A 23,648-nucleotide genomic window follows, 5' to 3' on the forward strand; every position below is an offset into this window, starting at 1 on the left:
CCGGTTGTTTTCAATAGGGGTTGCCAGTTTCAGGTTTTGGCTGAAAGCTTGGTCCAGGAAGTATTCTGGGAGGAACCAACAGATGGGCAGGTAAGCTGGAGGGATGGAGGATGTAGGGGCACCTCAGGTCCTCTTCTCCAGGGCGCATGGGGGTGCCATTTGATGTTGGATTTCTACTAACCGGTTCACTCGTGGTTGGGGGGTCTCCTTGCAGAGGCTGCAGGCGATGTCAGGGATTCCTGAAAGGAGTCAACCAACGGTGGACTCAGACTCTGGGGTGCTGGGGGACCTCACCGGGACCTGTGGGCCACTCTGACTCAGGCCGTAGGCGTTCGGTGCATTGGTAGTTCCAGGCGTCAGGTTTCTTTGTCTTCAGTAGGCTCGGAGTCTTTCTTTGGTGTTTCTTTTGAACAGAGCTGCTGTTCACAGGAGATCTGGTCTTTGTTGAAGGTCCTCCCAGGGGTTCTGGGGGTCACTGGCTGCAGGACAAGGCGATTTTTGCCACAGGATCTCTGGAAACTGCAGATGGGCCGGTAAGGCTGGGGCCAAGTCAGTTCTTCTCTGCAGTCTCCTCTGCTGGGTGTCTTCTTTCATCCTTCTTCATAGGTTGCGGAAATCTGCCTTCTGGGTCCAGGGCAGCCACCAAAATACTGTATTTAGGAGGCGTTTTCGGGGTCTCGAGTTCAGTAGCCAATGGGCACCCCACTTGGGGGAGTGGGCACAATCCCTAACACTAATTTGAGAGTGTTGGACTTGGCCCTTTTTGCAGGGTCATCCCTAAACTTTTTGCCTTTCTCCTAGCCTTTTTTCTGACATGGTGTTGGTAGTTTTAGAACTCTGGGCACATTAGCACTGCTGTTCAGTGTAAAGTGCGTGTGTTCTCTGTGATAAAAATGGTAAGATTGGTCTACACCCGTTTAGCCTATTTAAATTTACTGGTTAGTCCCTTGTAAAGTGGTATCTCATATACCCAGGACTGGTGAATTAAATGCAACTGGTAGGCTTGAAGCGCTGATTGCGCCACCCAGCATAAGTAGCCTTTCAAACCTATCCCAGGCATCTGTCATTGCAGGGCCTGTGCGCGCAGTGTTACTGCCGCTGTGACCTGGCACCTAAAACGTGTGCCATATCCGTGACCCCCCCTTTTACTACATGTCAGTCACCCCTAAGGTAGGCCCTAGCTAGCCCTATGGGCAGGGTGCATTGTAGGTAAAAGATAGGACATGTACCTTAAGTGTGTGACATGTCCTGGCAGTGACAAACAGCCTTTTTGGTTTCTCACTAATGTGGGGCTGCCCTCCAATAGGAATGCATTGGGGATTCCCTGATAAGTGTTTCAATGGTAATTCCTGATATGAGTGGCGCAGCGTGGTCAAATCTGGTATATTTGCAATGGTAATAATAAATGCTGCGCAAAGTGTGCGCAGATATGTTATAACTGTTTTAGAAATGCCACTTTTAGAAGTTGGCATTTCTGTGTGCTATGTGTCTGCCTGCTTGATATGAATTGCATGTCTGGCTTTTAAGTGACAGGGGCTGGTGAGGTGTGTGTGTGGCTCCAGGAGGGATAGGGTGAGTCAGCACTAGGCTGAATAGGACATCTGCACTTGGTGTAGTGGGAGGAGTAGTCCCCTGACCCTGAATGGGATTGAGCCTGCCCTGTACAATGCTGGCTTTGCCCCCCCTGTGGTGTGTCAGATGACGAGCCCCCACCTGACAAAGGGAAGAGGAGCCTGGGTAAACCGGGTGCTCCGATTCCCCCTGAACCAGTTTTTGCTGGTTTCCCCAAGCCCTGTGCCAGGGCAGACAAAGCAAATATGCCATATAAATATAAGAGCTGTGACCCCGTGAAGGTGTGCTGTTCCTGTGCTGAGGGGGCCTGTTAGTGTTGCTGGGCACCAGGAGGAACTGCCATGAGGGACTGCCTCCCTGCTGGAGGGCCCTATCTGCTGGCCTGCCTGGGCCCAGCCTTTGCCCGTTGGACTTTGGACCGCTAGCGCCTTGTGAGCGCTATATTTAAATTACCAGGAGAGAGGAGCATGTGTGACTTGCAACACTAAGCTGCGATTTATTTGGAGGGAATCCAGACGTTGGGATTGTCCCTCATTGATGCCAGGAGAGCGGGTGCCCACTCAGCATTTTGGTGCTTAATTACAGCGGGTGCCCACCCCGCTTTTGGAGGAAGTTCGGCAGGTGCCCACCCCGCCTTTATGCTATTTGGCAGGTGCCCACCCTGCGTTGTGGTGTGCTGTACAGCGGGAGCCCACCCCGCACTTCACGAAGGAGAAAAGAATCACCGCCGCGACCCAAACCAGGCGACCCGGAAGCCAGGAGACTGCTGCCCGACTGTGGGCGGGGCCTCGTCCTCAGAAGTCGGAGGTGAGGCGGAAGTATTGCGGCCCGAGCGGGGCTCCCATGAGCTGTTGGGAGTCCAGTTTGTAGTAGATGTGAGAAGTTGGCCCGATATGCAACGTTCGCTATTCTAGCGACCGCTATGTATCGTTCCAACGACCCTTATGGTGTTTGGTTGTAAGTCAACCTATAGACCAGCTATCCTAGTAGCGTGGATACGAGCAGTCTAAGGCTAAAGACTCGAGAGGGCGTGTTAAGCCAGCTGTTTACCACACATGTACCCCTTGAACACCAAGTGAAAGGACACCACACAAGTGTTATGAAAATAAACAGGATATTTATTAAGAATCACAACAGCCCTGTACTCTTTATGAGGACAGGGTACTAAGCACAAACCAAATCTCTTTAGCAAATACTTCAAGTGCACAATTAAGACAAGTGTCCGGGGACACGGAAAGGTTAAGGTCTCGGGCGGACCCGATAAGGCAAGTCGGAAGCGAGGGACTCGGGACCCTAGAGTAAGGAGGCTATGCCGGCACCGAAATGCCGAGTTACCTAGCCACGAGGGCTGCGGCTGCACAAGTCTTACAGGCGTCGGGGTCTTCGCTGACGAGCCAGGAGCCGGAAGAAAGGAGTTGCTGGCCGGCGACCAGTGCTGAATAGTTCGTAGAGATCCAAGCCTGGATCGGAGATTGATGAAACCTGAAAGCAGAGGGGACCAAGTTCGTACTACTAGCCAGTAGTCAGAGGGTACCAGGAAGGCACCGGTTGGCCGTCACCTCGACCAGGTGAGTGGGCGACGCTAGGCTCTGCAGTCTCACCGACCAGGAGGCGTTGTCGGCGACCACGGCGGAGGTGCGAGCTGTCCCACGAAGGATGATGCTGTCGGCGTCGCTGGGCCCAGGATGGGGCAACAAGCCTTGGCAGATCTCAGGGCCACGTGGTGGGCCTAAGATGGCGTCTTGAGTGGACCAGGAGGGTCCGGGGTGCTTCTCGCAAGGATGGAAGCAAGGGCCAGTCTGGAGCAACCAGACCAGCAGTGATGATTCTCGGATGTCGTCACAGAAGGGCACAAGCCAGCGGCGAGTGACCAGACAACGTGCTGAGCAGCGAGCAGAAGGGCCCCACGCAGATCGTGGAGATGCTGGGAGACTGCACTTCGGTGCTAGAGCGGCTCAGGGTCGGGGCTTCTCGGACCCCAGAGCACTCACCAGAGAGTTACCTCGATGGTCGTGCTGGTTTTTAAGAGCGTGCAGGTTCTGATGATGGCCGGTCCCTCGAGGTCTCGTCGCACCCACAGATCACAGCTGAGCTGATGACGTGGGTAGAGGTCAGAGGTGCCAGGGAAGCCGGTTCTCGTCGAGCTGGGCCGTCGGATCCTTGAGGAAGGACTTGCAGCAAACCGCAGAGTTCTTAGATGGTGCCTGCTGATGCAGGGTGACTACTCCTTAGCCACAAGGGAGAAATCTTGAGAAGAGTCTTGAGTGTCCTTTCGTAGAAAGTAGTTCTTGATTCAAAGATGATCTAATTTGGAAGGGTCCCCGCTCCGGTCTTTATCCTAAAGAAAGGGGTGGGTACATGACTAGGTCCTGCCCTAAGGGTGGGACCAGGAAGGGGGGTAGTTACGCCCCTCTCCCCTGCCGGACTTTCCCCAGGCCAGGGCTGTCGCCCCTGGAACTGGTTCTAACCGGCAGATGCGTAGTGAGCACCGGGGTGCCACTCCGCAGTCACCTTCTCGCCAAAGCCCTACCTACCCAGAATACACAAACCCTGTCTGGGACGGTGCGAACAGCGCCCTCGACAGGAAACCCTTTGTCCAAGTGCTCCTCGCTGGAAGGACTCCCAGCAGCAGGAGGTCAGACTCGTGTCTGTGGTGGCAGCATCCATTTTGTGGAGCTGAGGCTTCAGTTAACTTTAACCGGGGTTCACAGTTACGTACATGTCGTGTCCCTCTAGAAGGGTGGAATGCTAACCTCATCGCCAGAATTGGTGAGAGGGCAGCACCCCGATTCGTATGACACCTTACTCGACATGTCTTGATAACGCGACACCGTAGTTACCGATGTGGCACGCGTTATCATGGAACAGCCATTGGGTCTTTGCTCCGCAAGCTGCAACCGGCTCGGCTCGGGCCAGAACACAGTTCACACGAGCCCACGCACTCTGCCTTCAGGATTGTCAAGGCCTGCCATAGGAGTGACTGATAGGAACTCGGGTGTCCATTGTATGGTTAGATATAGAACTACTATACCTAAAGCAAAGGGTGATTACACGACTTCGCCCCAGCTGTCACGCAGCCAGTTGTGTCAAATTTAGGAGGCCAGCCAGGGGTGGCATAATACATGCTGCAGCCCCTGGCGGCCCTGGGTACACCTATGCCCTGAGTTACAGGGTCTGATAAGGTGGCCCAGTACCAATTGGAAATGCACCTAGGGTACATGGAATCCATTTTAAAGAGAGAGCAGTAGGCCTGGGGTCCTGATTGGCAGGGTCCCAGGTCGACTATGTCCAAAACCAGCTAAAACACAGGGCAAAAAAATTGGGGGCAACCATAGTCAGGATGTACCTTCCTACAGTAGAAGCCAAGCGGGAGGCCACCCCGCACTGGCGACCAGCAAAGAGAAGCCCGACCGGAGTCCAGAGGGCTCTCCCTGCCCAGCCGTCTTCTCCGCGACTGGCAGCAGGAAGGAGGAGGAGCCTTGCGCTTCCCCGCCGCAGACAGGAGAAGAGCCTGCAGAGCCGGTGAGTGGGGGCCGAGGTTGAACCGTGGTGATGCCAGTCGAGGCACATTGCCGGTGCTTAAGCGGTCCCGCAAGAGAGAGGAACGCTCCAACATTTGGGGCCATTTCGTTTAGAGAGCCCCCGAGCGGGGCGCCAGAGGCGCTGCCAGTGCCTCTTTGATTTCCTCACAGTTGCACAGCCGTAGTGGGCAGCTGCAACGTTGGCCATATTTGTTTTTAGGTCCCCAGTGGGGGTCCAGAGGGCACCGAAGTGCCCATGGCTGATTTATGGTTCTCAGTTGAGCTGCCGTAGCAGGCAACTGCAACGTTGGGGGCAATTCTTGTGTTGAGAGTCTCAGAGCGGTCCCCCAGAGCGCCAGTGCCCTTTTGTTCCCCAGCTGCGCCGCACCAGAGCAGGCAGCTGCAACGATAGGCATATATGTTGGTGAAGCCCAAGTGGGGGCCCAGAGGGCACAGTGAGTGCCAGTGCCCACATTTTGTTCTTCACAGCTGCACCGCAATTAGCGTCAGCTACAATGTTTAGGCCAGTTCTTTGCTAGGGGTCCCAGTGGGGACCCTGGAAGCACAGTGGAGCCAGCGCAATTGCACACTTTTAATTCTGCTGCAGTGGTAGCCACCCTGACATTTGAGACGTTCAGCATTTAAGCCCTCTCAAAAGGCCAGTTGGCCAGGGGGTCAGTGTTAGGTTGATAGGGCGCCAGGCCCCAAAGTGATTTATGTGGTGCCTATGATAAATGTGATTTATGCACCCTGATTGATGCCTCTAATGTGATTTCTGCTTATGAAGTTATTGCATAATGTGTTTATGCTGGTGAGGATATTATTGCCTAATGTGTTTATGCTTAGGAGGTTGATGCATACAGTGTTTTATGCCTAATTTGATGCTGAGTGCATAACATGATTTATGTTGCTGGATATAATGCGGAGTACAGCGTTTTGCCAGTGGTAAGTGGTTGTGGTCTACATTTACTATTTGTGCTTGGTGATGGTCCTGACAGTGGCCCAATTGGCCCAGTCATGTGTATATAATCCCCTGGAAATATTGCCTAGTGCCTGTTGGCACAGTATATATTGTGTGATTACAATTCTAATATGTTTTGGATAATACAAAGGCTACTTTTATATATAACCTTGTGTGGACTTTCTTTTGTGGTGTGCCTAGTGTGTTGCTGCTGTGTGTGTGTTGTGCAAACGCCTTACACATTGCCTCTGGGAAAAGCCTGACTGCTCGTGCCAAGCTACCAAGGGGGTGAGCAGGGGTTATATTCAGTGTGTAACTCCCTTGCCCTGACCAGAGTGGTGGTATCTGCTTGGCTTAGGCGCAAGCCCTAGCCAACCAGAAATTCCATTTCTAACAGAGTGTCTGCCATCTGCAAGATGGCAGGCACTGAAGAGTGGGCCTCGGCTCCCCACCTGAGGGGTGGGGTTGGCAGAGGTGGGCACACCTACTTGGCTGTTATAATTTTTCCCACCTGTACTCCAGCTGAAAAGGGAGTTAGACTGGAATGGGGCCACCTCCTGATAGCAGGAGAGGCTGGGGGTCCTGTTGCAAAGTCGGCAAGGCCTTTGACGCTCCCCTGGCACAGATGTCTCTTTCTGACCAGGGGGCAGGTGTGACCACCTCCGCTCAGGAAAGGCTTTGTTTCTGGGGTGCTAGTCTCCCATTCCAGGGATCCAGAAACATTTTTTGTGGTGACAGGCTGGTGTTTACCAGTCAGGGAACCCACCAGAGGCTGGTCATTTTTCAGGAGGCATCTCTAAGATGCCCTTTGAGTGCATGTTATAATAAATCCCACACTGGCAGCAGTGTGGGTTTATTGTGCTGAGAGGTTTGCCACTAATGTTCCCAGAATTCAGTAAAGCCATTATGGTGCTGTGGAGTTTGTAATGACAAAATCCCAGACCATATACTCTTTATGGCTCTACTGCACTAACAATGTCTAAGAATAGACCTAGCCACTGTAGTGGTACAGTGATCATGCAACAGTACCTTCACCAGTGATATAGTGCACCCAGCTAGAGGGGTGTCTTACTTATATCATAGGCAGTGGGTTGCAGGCATAGCACACAGGTATGTGTGCCATGTGACTTCACTTTTGTCAGCACCAAAACACGCGAACTGCAATGGCAGTGTGTGTGTGTTAAGGTATAGGATCTCTAATGGTGGCACAATATGTGCTGCAGCCCTTAGAGGCCTTCCCTGGTCACAGTGCCCTTGGTACCCATGGTACCTTTTACAAGGTACTTACATGTGGTCAGAGGTGTCAATTGAGGGTACAAAGGTACAGTTTTGGGAAAGAACACAGGCACTGGGGAGAGAGAGAGAGATTGATTCAGCAAACTTTCCCCAGCGCCTAGCATAGATGGTTTTGGTGGATGGACGGCTGACTACCAGTATGACATTCACTACTTCAGGAGGAAGGTCAATTCAATTCAAATGCTTTATTCGGTATATAAAATATAACCATGTAGCTAGCAGACAGAAAAAAAGAAAACATTTTTTGCATTTTAAAGCTTTAAAAACACAATTACCACACTAAGCAAGGGCGTAAACATATGTCTCCTCAAGAAGGGTAAATGTAAACATATTTTGAAAGTGCAAATTTCCGTTATTTTAGTCAGGACATCTTACTGGTAAGTTAATAAATTGATTCCATAGAAGGAGGAAGGTCAAAAGCAGTTTACTTTGCTGCCGCCACTCAATCTCCAAGCATGGAAAGGTGGGGCCTCCAGTGCTGTGTGCAGAACTCTGCTTTCTTGCTGCGACAGAGGAGCCTCCTGAAGCAACAGCCAGATCAGAGGAAAGATGCTTATGGCCAGAAGATCTGGATACCACAATCGCCTGGCCCAATGAGGGGCCTCTAAGATTACTTGGTCCTAGTTGCTTCTGATCTTTTTCAGATCTTTGGGAAGGAGATGAAGAAGTAGGAAAGCATGCAGGAGTTCCGAGCTCCATTCCAGTTGAAAGGCACCACAGAGGGAAAGTTGCTTTGGGACCTCCAACGTGCCAACGTTTGGACACTGCATGTTCTTGTCAGTGGCAAAAAGAACATGGTAAGGCTCCCTCTGTTTATTTATTTAAAAACTTTTGTATAGCCCGAACATGACCCCGAAGGGTATCCGAGCGCTTCACAAAATGGAAGGGAAGAACAAAGTAACAGGGAAATTGCAGAGGAGGTAACAGAATAACATAATGAACTAATAACAATGTACCAGGATGAGAACAAACATTACTTAACAGGGTATGACAGACAACCCTTAGTATTGCAGATGTTAGGCCAAAAAAAGAGTAGTCAGGGGTCACTGAGAAAGCAGACGATCCATTACGATTTAAGACAAGAACTTGTTCATTAGGATTATTTTTACTTCATGTTTGGAGGCAGCCGTGTAGGGGATTCTGCAGACGTCCAGTGGAAGAGTTCTAGCTCGTTGGCAGCAGACAACCCACATCACCTCTGAGTATAACTGCCATTCTTGATTCACTAGGCACCACTGACAAAAATTGTTTGCCCTGGTATTTAATGATCCTGCAAGGTGTCATGTGATTATTGAGATTCCCTGATGACTCGGCTAACTCCAGACAACCAATGCCTTGTGGCACAGGATCAAATTTACCACTCCACACTGCTAGCTGCCATACCACAATGCAGTGGTGTCGTTCAAGAGGACCTGCACCCATTACCCTTGATGGTAGGGGGGGGTCGGGGAGTGGGGATGGCTTTTAGGGCCAAATGAAAACGTCAGCGACTCCAACACATTGGTTCCGAGCGGAGACCCGCTTTCACATCAGAGTCCTTTGACATTCAGGTCTCCCTGGCAGGATCCTCAACCCAGCAACAATGCAGCCGTCATGATGTTTAGCTTTGGGTGAGATAGGGAGAGTGGTCGGTTACCCATCCAACTGTGGTCTTGTAGCCCCCGCTGCAGATCCTATGTAGTCTACTCTGACACCTGGATGAAATATAACAAGTTTCCTTATGCTGAGCTCACTGAGATTTCAAACCCCTTTTGCATAACTCGCATGTGTGGTCCACACATGCGAGGTGTGGTCCACCAGCAGGATGCAGAAGACCAAAAAGTCTCAGAGCTGCTCTCATTGAGAACCCGTTCAAATGTTGAAACATCAGGATGATAGTCAGAATGTCCTGGACTCTCATGTGAAGGAAAGTTTAAAATGTCACTATATCCAGAATGGCTCCAATGAAGGGGAGCTACTGTGAAGGGGACAGGTGTGACTTTGGTTAATTGAGAACCAAAATGATGTTAGGAGGTTCATTGTCATTTGGAAGTGGTCTACAACTGTCCGAGGTCGAGCTTGCTTTAAACAGTCAATCATTGATGCTTGGGAAGGACTGCAACCACCACCATCACCTTTGTGAACATCCGAAAGGCACTGGTAAGGCCTAAGAGGAGTACAGAGAACTAAAGTGCTTGAGGCCCACCAGGAACTGCAGGTGGCCACTGTACAGCAGGCATGTGGAGGGGGAACCCTATGATGAAGCATGTCACCTTTGGGTGAGTGAGGGTTCTCATCCTTAAAGAGAAGATCTTTCTTATTTCTGGTAGTACACTTAATCCCTTTTTTTACATTAGTTACAGAACTCTTTGTTATGTTTCTTTTGAGGGTGTACTTTTTGCGAGTAGCACCTTATAATACCCACACAGCAAAACGTAATTGCTATTTAGGTGCATCAGCTAAATGATTAAATACAAGGGACCTTGGTGACATAAGTTAGTTGATTTTGGGTTCTCAAGGCAGGTGAGGGCATTAAACATAGTGTTGGTAGTTCAGGGTGTACATACATAGCATAGTGGCAATTGCCACCTTGTAGTTACAGTTTTGCCACACTTTATACTAAAAAGCCTTTTTTTCCATTTGCCTTCAGCTCTGGTACTTAATAATCAATGAATATGCACCAAATCTGGCACTCTCTTAGTGTAGCCAGCTGCCAAAAGTCATGCAGTTCATTAAAAAAAGGTTAAAGGGGGCGGGGCAAAAAAATATGGGTTTACACATTTAAGCTCCCATAGGATATTTTACTCACACCTACAGCCAAATACACTAAATAGATTTCCACCAGAATTGAACTCAGAAAGCCTGCTTTTGTTGATTTCGGATAAATCTGTTGAATAGTTTTTGAGATAGAAGCCATTTATTAATTTGCTTATACCTTTGACACAGACTGACAATTTATTGTAATTTGACAAACAGTATGTTGGCATTACACCTGGCATTTTCAAATCTGTAAAGATTGGTTAAGAGTTGGAGTCGGTGGTTCAGTTAAAAAGGGATGCTAGTTTCTAATATGTTGGCAATGTCTCATGAACATGCACCAAATCGGACAGAAGCTTGGACGGATTTGTTTCCTATTGCTAAATTATGTTTTTTGTCAATACATTAGGGGGGGATATTAGAGGGTTAATACAACTTTCATTTGCTTAGAACTTTAGTGCTGTTTGATGAATGTGCTACGAAGTTAAAGCTAGTGCAGGAAGAGAGGGCTTAGTGCAGATCCAATAGGGGAATGCAGGGTCAGAGCAAAAAACAGGCGAGCAAAACATTTCTTAATTTCATGGCACGGCTTGAAGAATCTGGATGAAACTTGGAAAATAGCAAATTAAGCCCTGTGCAGGAGCAGGCAGACCCTGCAACCAGCTTCTGCTGTGCTCAGCTGAAATGGGTTGGAGATAGGACCTGGCCAAATGCTGTGCATTTTGCAAAATGGGAACATACAGGAGAATGCTGTACATCATAACAATAGAAACACACTGAGAAAAATGTAGTTACATGTCAGTAATGGTTCAGAGAACAAAAAAAACAAAAAATTTATGAAATAACTCACTCCCCCTGCAACACTTCGTGCACCCTTAGCCGACATGTAAAAACACACCACCACAAAAGAGGCTGTCTACCAAGAGCAAAAAGTTCTGGCTTATGTGTTGTGGAGTGCACTGTTGCGAATTTCAAGTTTTTTAACCAACATTCTATTGTCAACTACTCATAAGTAGCTGGTTGAAGGGGATTATTGGGTGAGGTGTGTGAGGAAGTCCCTTCCTTAATGTGGGAGAGGAGGGGGAGGGACAAACATGCAGGGTTGGATCAGCAATTTTAGATTTGTATTCCCATCTGTTTGCACCAGTACCACCAGTTTCCAAACTTCAAGTGAAACTCACATACATCGATAATGGTCTCTCCGTCTGAAACATTGCTGTTCTTTTCTGTACCAGAAGATGGGTTATCTCATTCCCAAGGAAAGAGTCGGAGAGACTTTCAGGTTTCCTATAGAATGGTTATGTCTATTGGTTATCTCTGAAGTAATGTCAGCAGCAAAGGTTTTAGGCCCATAAATACCTCCCATTGAAAATTAGCAATGGTCCACTTATGCCAACAGAGAACCTTAAAACAATGTGTCGTGGTTATATTTAAGTGGCAGTACACCTCAACACACAGTAATGTTTTCAGCCTGTGACGAACTGTGGAGATTCCTTTAGACAATATGATACTATATTGGTTGGGGCCTCACTAACCCATCCATTATGGTCTTCACACACACACACCGTCATGAAACAGCACATCTGTGAAAGTATAGCATTTTATTGAGACTATCAGGGTCTCCCCTACTTTTCTGCAATAGGCTTCTAACAGTTCCAAAAACTGAAGGGTCACCAAAGAAGGAAAACAATGAGTCTTCTTATGCAAATATACTGCAGAGCTTCCAGCCAGATTATGGGTGCAAATTCCCTAGGCACTAAAGGAACAAACAGCACAGGCTGATGTAGTAATGAAGGTAGATTTCTTCAAGTAGCATTCCCACCAAAATGACCCCACTTTCATAAAGCTTTGAACTACATCATTACTAAACTATTATTTTTATAACCGTATGCCTCACCATAGAGAGGCACTGAATCAACCTTAATTGTAGTCTAGCATAACCTCAAGAATACTGTACATTCCAGTGAAGTAGCTCCATTTCTCCCCTATGACTTCCAAGCAGCTTTTGATTCAATGCCACCACCTGGTAAATTACATTCCCATTATCAACTATAACTACAGGAGACAGTATAGGGCAAGAACAGAGTGCGTTTGAGAACTTGCAATCTATACACAGCAAGACTTGTCAAAAAGGATACATTATTGGCACCCAGAAAAAGTAGAAAAACGTTTGTCCTTCTAAAATGGTTCTTAATCCCTTCGGTGCTCATGAAGAGCTTGACTCGTCATGGCAAACAGTGCCCATGTGCTCATGACGAGTCCAGCTTGTCATGGCACCCACCCACGAGGGACGGCGATCTGGAAATTTTTACCGGGGAAGGCAGGGGAAGCCCTTCCCCTGCCTCCCCCTGCCCCTCGTACTAGTCATCAATGACCCACGCGCTGAAGTAATTTGACGTTTCCTGTTCTTCCCCGACGCGCTGGAAGCCATTTGCGCTCAGTGCGTCGTGGAAGAAAGAGGTGAGTTTTGGCACTGGGGAGGGGGGGGGGGGGGGGGAACTCAAACAAAAGAGGCATCGGGGGAAAGGAAAGGGTTTCCATTCCCCGATGCTTCTTTTGTGAATTCCTGATGCACTATTGCGATGCCTCTTTTGTGCATTCCTGCTGTACGATTGTGCGATTGTGCAGCAGGAATGCCCACTAGACCCAGGGATTTTTTTTATTTTTAAAGGGCCATACAGCTTTGTTGTTTAGGGGGAGCGGCCCCTTAGGCAAGGGTCGCTCCCTTATGGCGGAAAGAATATTGGCTTTGTCTGCCCCCATGGGGGGGCAGATTTCGCAATTTATTTTCAAAAAACGGCCCATGTGTGACATTTAATTTGTGTGTAAATAGGAGTGGCATTTAAACGACTATGAATGACACTTCACTAACCTGCACTTGGGTGTCCAGGGCATGAGGTTCAACACAGGTGTTCGTCTAACTGTATTTTAACTCAGCCAGCACCGGGGGGCAGGAGCAATTCATGGGGGCCCGGCCGCTGGCAAGAAATTTTAATCATTAAATACATCCTGCCACCCTCTGCGCCGACGGCATCCTCCTCAAGCAGCATCACGAAAGTTAGTGAGTCTGACCAACATAAGACCAGACCTGTGAGAGCCCAGGAGCCACCAGCTTCTTTATGGCACGGAAGTAGCTAGAAATTCGTGTGTGAGTGACACACTCGCCCATTCATTCATCATGTGTGTCCGTTGGTAGAATGTGAAGCCGCCAAAAGGTCACAGACACTGGGGTTGGAGCCAGTTCCTTGCTGTAAAGTAGCAAATCAGGGAAGGTGCAATCACCAGACAAGCAGTGGCATGGACGTTCCACAAGCCACATCACTAGGGCAGGGCAGTCACCTCCACTTCCTCTCGGACGCCAGAGAGGGGTACCGACGGATAGAGCGGGGCCTCATATTCCCGAGCGGTTGCCGGGCGAGGGGAGGCTATCTCCCACATAATGCTGGGAAAGGACAACATATTCATTTTCACCAGAGTACATTGGGGATCAAAGTTCCTGGTAGGATGAAATGGACCTCACTAAATGCACAGTAACACAATTCTTTTCCACATTTGCAGTAGCTTTCCCATCTTTTTGGTCCTGAAGATAGCCTGACAGTAGTTCCCGTTTTGGCTGAAACATGTTGACATCCCTGCACAGCGCCATTGTGTAGTTATAATTTCCAACTACCAGGCGTTATTTTAATCTTGACACTAGGACAATCCTGATTAAACTTCATTTTTTGCCCTAGTAGCCATTTTTAGATTTTCACTCACATTTTTCACAGCACTGCACCTCATTAGCACCACCTGAGAAACACTTTGGCTAGAGTTTACCTTTGATATCCATCTCTGCACCATCAATTGATGGATTGGGCGAGGTTTGGATTCACCATCTAAATTCCACATGATGATGCTCCGCCATAAGGGTGGGCTGATGGGAGTTTCTCAGCCTGGTGTTACCTCTTCTGGTTGCTTTATGACTCCTAGTTGAGAAGACTAATTTGTATGCTGAACAGTTTCTGAGGGACAACTGTGGCAAATTTAGGCACCACTCTAGAGCGACCCGGTGGACTCCCACAAAACTGGAAGAGATTAAGAAGTTTTGGGGTTTTAGTTTATTGATGGGCTTGATAAGGAAGCCGTCCCTGTCTTCATATTTGTCAACTAGTCCCTTAATGGCAACAGTCTTATTTCCTGCAGTTATGACTCGTGATCGGTATTTACTTTTGCTAAGTATGCTGCATTTTGTTGATAATTCTTTGACGTTGCCACGTATTCACCCTGACTGTGACCGTCTTTTTAAGATTGGGCCTGTTCTTGATCACTTTGTAGATCATTTTTCAGAGATCTATACTCCAGGGAAAGAAATATCTATTGATGAGTCTATGGTCTTGTTCAAGGGCCGGTTGGTTTTTAGGCAGTACATCCCTAGCAAGAGGGCACGCTATAGAATTAAGCTGTATATGTTGTCTGAGAGTCAGACAGGATATGTTTTTAATTTCCGTGTGTACACTCTTAGGGATTCCACTATTGACCCCCTGGTTGTCCGTCCACTTTTGGAGTGTCATAGAAAATTGTGTGGGATCTTGCTAGAAGACTGTTTAACAGAGGCCACCATTTGTACCTTGATAACTTCTACACTGCTGTGCAATTGTTTAAGCAATTGTTTAAAGTGTTCACTTTTCCATGTGGCACAATCCGCTCTAACCGTAAAGGTTATACAAAAAACTTCAGGGGTGCAAGACAAGTTCCTTGTGCAATGATGTACTACTAGCTGTGAAATTTGTGGACAGGAGGGTTATGTACTTGCTGACTACCATCCATGATGAGAGTACATCACCTGTGCCTCTTTGGGGTCAGGTTGCCCAAGTGCGCAAACCTGTGTGCATTTTAGACTACAATAAGCACATGGGTGGTGTTGACCGAGTAGATCAGAGGTTGGAACCTTAAACTGCTATTCTTAAGGTTTACGTTTGGTATAAGAAGTTGGCCATCCATCTCTTCAACTTAGCAACTTTCAATGCCTTTGTGTGTCAAGGAGTGTTATCCTGTGTCAAAGTTGACATTTGTTCAGTTTCAGCACTCTGTGTTAGGCAACCTTGTTGTTGAGGAACAGGCAAGTGTTCCTAGAGTTGGAGTGGTGGAGGATGTGGCTCGACTGAAAGATCGCCACTTTCCTGATTACATTCCTCCCACATCTTCAAAAGACTTTCCCAATAAGAGATGTAGAGTTTGTAGGCGAAGAGGTTTGCGGAAGGAGACTGGTCTTTTCTGCCCAGAGTGTCCTCCTAACCCTGGGCTGTGTGTGCCTGCTTCCTTTAGAGCGTACTACACGCAAAATAATTTTTGGGAGCATCCATGAGTGGTAAAGTGAACTGCCTGCTCTGTATTGTTTAAAAAAATATATTCTGTTTCAAGGTTGGCATTAGTGCAATGTCTTTTGTTTCAGATTTTGTGTTAGTAGATTTGTATCTATTTGCAATTTGTTTGTGTTTTTTTTTGTATAAACAAAATCCTAAATGTGATGGCGGTATGTGTAGGCTGGTGCTTGGCTGGCGGTGTGCGTGGACTGGCGCTTGGCTGGCAGTGTGCATTGACTGGTGCTTGGCTGGCGGTGTGCGTGGATTGGCGCTTGGCTAGCGTTGTGCGTGGACTGTCGCTTGGCTGGCGTTGTGCGTGGACTGTCGCTTGGCTGGCGTTGTGCGTGGACTGTCGCTTGGCTGGCGTTGTGCGTGGACGGTCGCTTGGCTGGCGTTGTGCGTGGACTGACGCTTGGCTGGGGTGTGCGTGGACTGACGCTTGGCTGGCGGTGTGCATGGATTAGCGCTTTGGCAGGCGTTGTGCGTGGTCTGGCGCTTGGCAGGTGTTGTGCGTGGACTGGCGCTTGGCTGGCGATGTGCGTGGACTGGCGCTCGGCTGGTGGTGTCTGAGTAGTGACTTGATGCTGGTTCCTACACACACCTCTAGCTGAGCGCCACACCACACAATCCATTAGCTTGTGTGGTTGCTGTGTCAGGAATGTGGGCGTGTGAAAGTGATGGGACCTTGAATGGCGCCGTCTGCTGGTGTGAGTGTTGTAATGTGATGGGCTGGCGGTGTGAATGGTTTTGTATGTGTCACACGTATGAGAGGTGTATGAATGGCCTGTAAAGAGGTTGGTGCCTTGTCAATGGTTCGGTTTCTCATCCTTTCAATTATTAACAGTGCATTTCATTTTCGTGAAATCACTTGCTAATACAATTGTATATACTGAGCCATCACTCACCCTCGTGCCAAATCCAACCAGAAAGCGTGTGTGCTTGTGGATTAGATGGCTGTGCAGTAATATTAGTCTTTTTTGTCTTTCTGAAGCAGGGTGTACCTTGTCCCTTTTTTAAAATGTTGTGATGTGTTGGTTTAGTGCCTGGTGGTGTGAATGGTCTTGTGAGTATCACGTATGAAAGGTGTGTGAATGGCCTGTAAAGCGGTTGGTGCCTTGCCGTGGCTTTACAGCTCACGAGCTGCGAGTCACTGGTTAGTTTCTGTTGTCCATTAAATTATTGACAGTGCATTTCTTTTTTGTGAAATCTCGTTAATAAAATTTGATATACTAAACCATCACTCGCCCTTGTGCCAAATCCAACCAGTATGAATGTGTGTTTGAGGAATAGATGGCTGTGCAGAAATCTTTGTCTTTTTAGTCTCTCTGCCAAGGTGTACATTCCATCGAAGAATAACCTACCAACTGTAGATAGTGTTGTAAATCCATGGGAGTACATGGTGATGTCTCTCTTGTGAAATCTAACAAGTTATTTTATCCACAATGACCTGCAAACTCACAATGTCTGTCACATTTTTCTTGCAATATTGTGCCAAAATTCTCACGCTGCAGAAATAAACAACTAATTATGTCAAATCGATCTGGTTTTGCAAGGGGGGTCACCTGGGGTTTTGGCCCTGTGCTCGGCAGCCATCTAGGGAAACCTATCAAACCCACACATTTCTGAAAACTAGACACCATGGGGCTTCCAGGAAGGTATGGCTTGCGTGGATACCCCAACGTTTCCTTACCCAGAATCCCCTGCAACCCTCAATTGTAGCTGGAAAAAAAATAATCACTTTTTTCACACATTTTTGTGTGGGAAAGTATGGCATCACCTGACTAACACAAATTTCCTACCACCCAGCGTTCCCGCAGGTCTCCAGATAAAAATGGTACCTCACGTGTGTGGGAGGCTCAAGTACCCGCGAGAGGCAAGGGCCCAAAACGTAGTGAGGCGACATAAAAATTGCCTATCTCAAAACGACCTGGTTTTGCAAGGGGGTCATCTGGGCATTTGGCCCCGTGCTCGGCAGCCATCTAGGGAAACCTACCAAACCCACACTTTTTTGAAAACTGGACACCAGGTGTCTTCCAGGGAGGTATGGCTTGCGTGGATCCCCCAACGTTTAGGTAGGAAATTTGTGTAAGCCCGGTGATGCCACACTTTTCCACACAAAAATGTGTGAAAAAAGTGTTTTTTCAGCTAAAATTGAGGTTTGCAGGGGATTTTGGGTAAGGAAACGTTGGGGGATCCACGCAAGCCATACCTCCCTGGAAGCCCCTGGGTGTCTAGTTTTCAGAAATGTGTGGGGTTGGTAGGTTTCCCTAGGTGCCGGCAGAGCTAGGGTTCACAAACTACAGCAAAGCACTAAACCAAAAAAGTGTCATTTTTCGTTGCGTTTTGGGCCGTTTTCTGTCGCGGGCACTAGGCCGACCTCCACAAGTGAGATACCTTTTTTCTCGGAAGACTTTGGGGAAAACAGGGTGGGTGGAAATCTGTGGATCCAGGCAGATTCCAGAACTTTCCACCACAGAAATGTGGGGAAAATGTGTTTTTTTTGCCAATTGTTTAGGCTTGCAAGGGCTACAGGGTTACAGAACTTGGTGGGAGGCAGTCAAGTCAACCTATCCTGTATTCCCCTAGATGTCTAGTTTTCAGAAATGTATGGGTTTGGTAGGTTTCCCTAGGTGCCGGCAGAGCTATGGTCAAAAAACTACAGCTAGCCTTTCCGGCTGGTGAGCCTCAGAATAATCCAGGATGGGTGCCTACAAATATATGCAGGAGCTATGGAGGAAGAAGCAGTCGGACGTCATGCGGTTCCTCCTGCGTGTTCGGTGCTGGCAGTATCGCCAGCTGTCTGCTCTCCACTGGGCACCCCGTCCCACCCGCTCAGACAAGGCTCGCAGGGCAGGCTACAAGGCCAAACAGAGTTATGTGATCTATCGTGTCCGTGTTCGCCGTGGTGGTCGTAAACGTCCTGTCCCCAAAGGTGCTTCCTATGGCAAACCTGTGCACCATGGTGTTAACCAGATCAAGTTTGCCCCCAGCCTTCAGTCTGTTGCTGAGGAGCGTGCTGGTCGCCATTGTGGAGGTCTCAGAGTGCTGAGCTCATACTGGGTTGGAGAAGACTCCACCTACAAGTTCTTCGAAGCGGTTCTGATTGATACCTTCCACAAAGCCATCAGACGCAACCCAGAGATCCAATGGATCACCAAAGCAGTCCACAAGCACAGGGAGATGCGTGGGCTCATTTCAGCTGGCAAGAAGAGCCGTGGCTTGGGCAACGGACACAAGTTACACCTTACCATTGGAGGCTCACGTCGTGCTGCCTGGAGGAGACGCAACACCTTTCAGCTCCATCGTTACTGTTAAACCCTACTGTGCTTCTAAAGATATTTCGAATAAAATTGGTTTTGAAAGGCCAACAAAAAAAAAAACTACAGCTAGGCACTTTTCCAAAAAAGGGTCATTTTTGACTAAGAAATTGAGGTGTATCCACGTTGCGCTTTGAGCAGTTTCCTGTCGCGGGCACCAGGCTGACCCCCACAAGTGAGGTACCATTTTTCTCAGAAGACTTTGGGGAACATCAGGTAGGTGGAAATTCGTGGATCCACGCAGATTCCAGAACTATACACCACTGAATGGTGAGGAAAATGTGTTTTTTTTTTTTACAAAATTGAAGATTTGCAAGGAATTCTGGGTAACAGAACCTAGTGGGAGGCAGTCAAGTCACCCCATCCTGGATTTCCCTGGGTGTCTAGTTTTCAAAAATGTATAGGTTTGCTAGGCTTCCCTAGGTGCCGGCAGAGCTAGGGCTCAAAAACTACAGCTAGGCACTTTGTAAAAAAAGGGTCATTTTTCATTGTGAAAATGTGGTGTGTTCACATTGGGTTTTGAGCCATTTCCTTTCGTGGACACTATGCCTACCCACACAAGTGAGGTACCATTTTTATCGGGAGACTTAGGGTAATTCAGATTTGTAAAGCAACTGTTATTACCTATTGACTTTCGATGCATTTCTGCCTTCCAAATGAAAGATATTGTGTAAAAAAGAAGTCATTTTCAAAAATGACCGATAATTCTCATGCTAGTAGGAGTATTCCCAATTACGGAAATGTGCATTTATCTACTGTGTCTAAACTCTACATTTTGTTACCATTTCAGAAATACATAGGTGTCTTTCATACCGATTTTTCCATGTATACATTTTCCCACAATAATTGCTATATACCCGGTACATAATAAAAAGCCATTCCAAATTGCTGCTCAGTTTTTGACTTCTGGGTTCGTCGGGTTCTTGGTGAACCTACAAGTCCTATATATCCCCACAACCAGTAAGGTCCAGCGGATGTAACGGTATATTGCTTTCAAAGAGCTGTCATAATAAGTAGATGTTACAGGTGAAAACGTTGACACAAAAGGCTGTTTTTTTCAGCGAATTTTCAATTTTTCCCATATTTAATTGTTAGTTTCTATAAAGAAACCCTGATGGATCTACACAAATGACCCCTTGCTGAATTCAAAATGTTGTTTACTTTTCTAAAATGTATAGCTTTCCAGGATCCATTAGTGCTTTCAAACCCATTTCTGCTGTTAACTGAAAGGAGGTTGAAAGCACAAAAAATAGCAAAAATAGGCTATGTCCCAGAAAAATGCCAAAACTGTGTAAAAAATGTTGGTTTTCTGACAAACGTCTGTCGTTACCTAAAAGCTGGGAAAATGGTGATTTCAGCCCCACAACCCCTTTTTTTTATACCATTTGCAGGGAAAAACACATACGCTTTCATTTGCAGCCCTTTTCCCATTTTTCCCAAAAAAACAAAATGTTGCTTTATTTTGGCTAATTTCTGGAACCCCTCCAGGGGAATTTACAAACCCTGGGTGCCTTTAGAATCCCCATGATGTTGGAAGAAAAGGACAAATTTGGCGTGGATACCTTATTTGGCTAAAAAGTTACAGGGGCTTAAGCTCGCACTACCCCAATAGCCAAAAAAAGGCTTAACACAGTGGGGGGGAAGGTATAGCAGCGAAGGGGTTCACAGAATTCTACATCAAGGTATCTACTATGCCGCAATCTTACCTCTAACAAGGATAATAATAGTGTGATGTTATCTTGCTGCTTAATAAAAATTTCTGCAAACTGGCTGCTCAACTCATCGCCTTGTACTTGCGTGTTCTCTTCTGCAATTTTCAAAAGAAAGTGTTCATTTTAATAATGAATCCAATTAGCAAATTAAATTGCATACAGGTGTTTCTCACAAGCATGCATTCATATTTAGCTAGCACAAAACACTGAGACGTTTTCTGGGTTATATGAGCACACTGATGATAATTTTGAAGAACCAATAAAACCACATTGAAACCTTAACTTGAACAGGGAGCCCAAAAGAGTACTGCACAGCTAGAAGAATGCATACTGTGTGGTAAATCTTTTGATAGACTGGGCAATGTATAAATATGTTTGAGATGGACAGGTGCAGTGGGCTGGAAGGTTGTTGGTGGAAACCACAGTCAACTTCTGCTTCCTTAAAGGTGAAAAGTTACATCTTCACTTACCATTCTATACAGGAATGCTTTTCCTTAATATGGGCATAATCCATAAACCCCAACTTGAGCTCCAGTACAACCAAAATAACTTCAAGGCCAAAGCATGCTAACTCTACCCCCCCCCCGCGCGCCCCCCCACACACACCCCCTTCCCTACCCCCACCCCCCACAAACGATCAAGGCATCAGACTGCCTAGCATCCAATATGATCAAACAGTTTTCATGAACCCAAGCAGATTCATTTAATATATCTAAAAGGTGTGTTAGCTGTTGTTCATTTTCAGACTTCAACTAAACTGTAGCGTTACCTATTTTTCCAGGGGTTTCACCAAGAACTTGAAAGAAAGGATAGATTGAGGGTCCTTCACATCTGGGTCCAGTCTATTTTTGGAAGAGAGGCTAAGGTAGCACTTTGCAGTTGGGGCAGGAGTGAGGATAGAAACATATTCACTGTAGGAAATTGTAATATTAAGGGGAGTGACTAGCCACCTCAAAAAAAACCTGAGTGCAGACATACTGAACTTAGAGCAATGTGTAAAGTATTTATGGAGTACCAAAACAAACAATAAACAAATTGACCCTGAAAATGACAAAAGTACAATAAGGGGAACCACGGATGATTTTTAAAAGTTCTGAGTAGAAACAGCGCGAAGAAGCATAAAGTGCCAGTGACAGTAAATGGTCGCAGTAGAAGTAACCAAGGCGCAATGTAACGCAGATTAAACAAGTCCAGTAATGTTGTGAAGTGGGTCTGAAGTTGCCACATTTATACCAAATTATTCTGGAGCATGTCCCAACCCATAGGGTAAAAGTTCCTGGGGCAAACCTTACCCACTTGGGAATTTTCAAGATAGCAAAAGTCTTCGGCCACAATGAACTTTGGCTCTAAAGGAACAGGGAGTATACAGTTTGGGGCATTAACTGTACCTCCAGTAAACTCAGAGACAGAAGTCTTGTTGAATACCTCTGAGTTTTTAGGAACTAGACAATGGGTGCACAAGAATTGTTTTGGCCTCCTGAATACCTTCCTTTCAAGTGTGCCCCCCATGTGAATGGTAAAAACCCAGAGAAAGATAACTGGTGGGACAAAGAAAGAACCCTGCACATGTGGGAGAGCAAATGCAAATTTAGTCTCCAGGAGTTTCAGGAATGGAAAATGTTAACTTTCTAAACATTACTTTTCCTTTATATTTATAAACAATCAGACTTCATCATTGAAAATGATTTTAATAACTATTAAACTGATGTAATTGTTTTTCTAGCTGGTCCAACTACTGAGATACAGTATTAGGATATTAACCTACTTTCTACACAGGACAGCTAGGGCTGCTACATGGGAAAATCGGTTTTGGATGCTAGACATTGTTATAGCATGCAAACATTACATTTCTACAAGTCCTACTTTCAAATATCATACACCCTTCGTAGTGGGAGACAAGGCCTACAAAGGAGTGACGACTTAGTATTTAAAAGAGAGCTTTTGACCTGTGACAAGGGTTTACTTAGATGGGTCAATTTGCATCTTTTACACTTCTATAGTCAAGCTACACAGGGTTGGTTGAAGTTATGCCAGCAATACAACGGTAGTGGATGGTAAAATAGGTGCTGGCAGTTAACTTCAAGTTCCATATACAAGGGACTTGTAGGTAAACTAAATAAACTGATTAGGAATTTGCCAATTTTATCATTTTTAAAGGAGAAGCACAGACACTTTACTATTAGTGAGCAGGGGAAAGTGTACAGAGTTGTAAAGACAACAGAAATAAACGATACAGCAAAAAGGTCAAAAATACAGGGTGACGACACAGAAAAGTCTGATTTCTTACACTCACCGTTAAGAAATTAAGTTGAGGAGTAAACTTTTTCGATTCGGTCATTGATAAGTTCAGTCGAGCAGTTGGCACATCGGATGGATGAGAATTTACTTATGAGACAGAAGTTTGATTTGGAATAAGATGGCATCTGTCTGAAAAGCACTGAGTTGTGGAGCAAGTAGACCTCTGCTCTAAATTCATTACATACTGTGAAATTCATATGGTGACTATTAGCTTCACCAACTCTCTTCGGATAGTATGCTTAACTGTTCTGCTAATGGTTACCTTTTATCGGTAGTTTTGTTTAGCACTCATTTGTTTTTTTTGCAGGTTGGTCTTTGCTACAGCCTTTACTCCTCACATCAACTGCAATGTTTATGATCAAAAGGAGCATCAAGTAGTAAAGACTGTCCTTGTAAGGCTTCGCATAGTGAGGAATTGCATCTCTGTTTTATGGACCAAACATGATGGTGACCAAAGTAACATGAAGATGCATACAACTCAAAAGAATTTCGGCACTCCAGTAACCAGGGGATGGGGATGGGAAATCTATCAAAGCTTTTTTATAATCTAATCTGAAAGTAACTAAAAAAAGTATTTACCATTGTAGCGAAAATACAAGTCATAATTTTTCACACAAAAAAAAATCACAACTTAAGTTTGAAAGTTAAAAGACTGATGTGCACACCTCTCTCGAGCAAATCTAAACTTACACATATTCAATATTTAATGTGGACACTGTATCAACAGGTCAAAGTGAGTTCATGACAGCAGGTCCAAACTGACTGCCCTTCCTCCTGGCCCATTCTGTCAGTGAAAGCTCCTGAATAACCTTACGAATTCAAATGATGGAATTGATTTACAGCAACTGCATGCAGGGTGGAACACTTAACATGACCCTCGTGAACACCATCAA

The 23,648-nt window shown here is 46.5% G+C and overlaps 1 protein-coding gene and 1 pseudogene across 6 annotated transcripts in view; one reads left to right on the plus strand and one right to left on the minus strand.

Moving 5' to 3' along the window:
* The window catches only part of USO1 (USO1 vesicle transport factor), a 682,652-nt gene that overhangs the window by 340,755 nt on the left and 318,249 nt on the right, over positions 1-23,648 (minus strand). For all 6 annotated transcript variants that reach the window (XM_086961508.1, XM_086961506.1, XM_086961505.1 and 3 more), the window contains one exon: positions 20,452-20,552. In XM_086961508.1, coding sequence (XP_086817634.1) covers positions 20,452-20,552 — 101 coding nt within the window. The remainder of the gene's footprint in view (positions 1-20,451; positions 20,553-23,648) is intronic.
* LOC147727436 (large ribosomal subunit protein eL15 pseudogene) lies at positions 18,101-18,758 on the plus strand (annotated as a pseudogene).

Source organism: Lissotriton vulgaris, chromosome 3_1 (genome assembly GCF_964263255.1).
Source record: "Lissotriton vulgaris chromosome 3_1, aLisVul1.2, whole genome shotgun sequence".
NCBI classification, from domain to species: Eukaryota; Metazoa; Chordata; class Amphibia; order Caudata; family Salamandridae; genus Lissotriton; species Lissotriton vulgaris.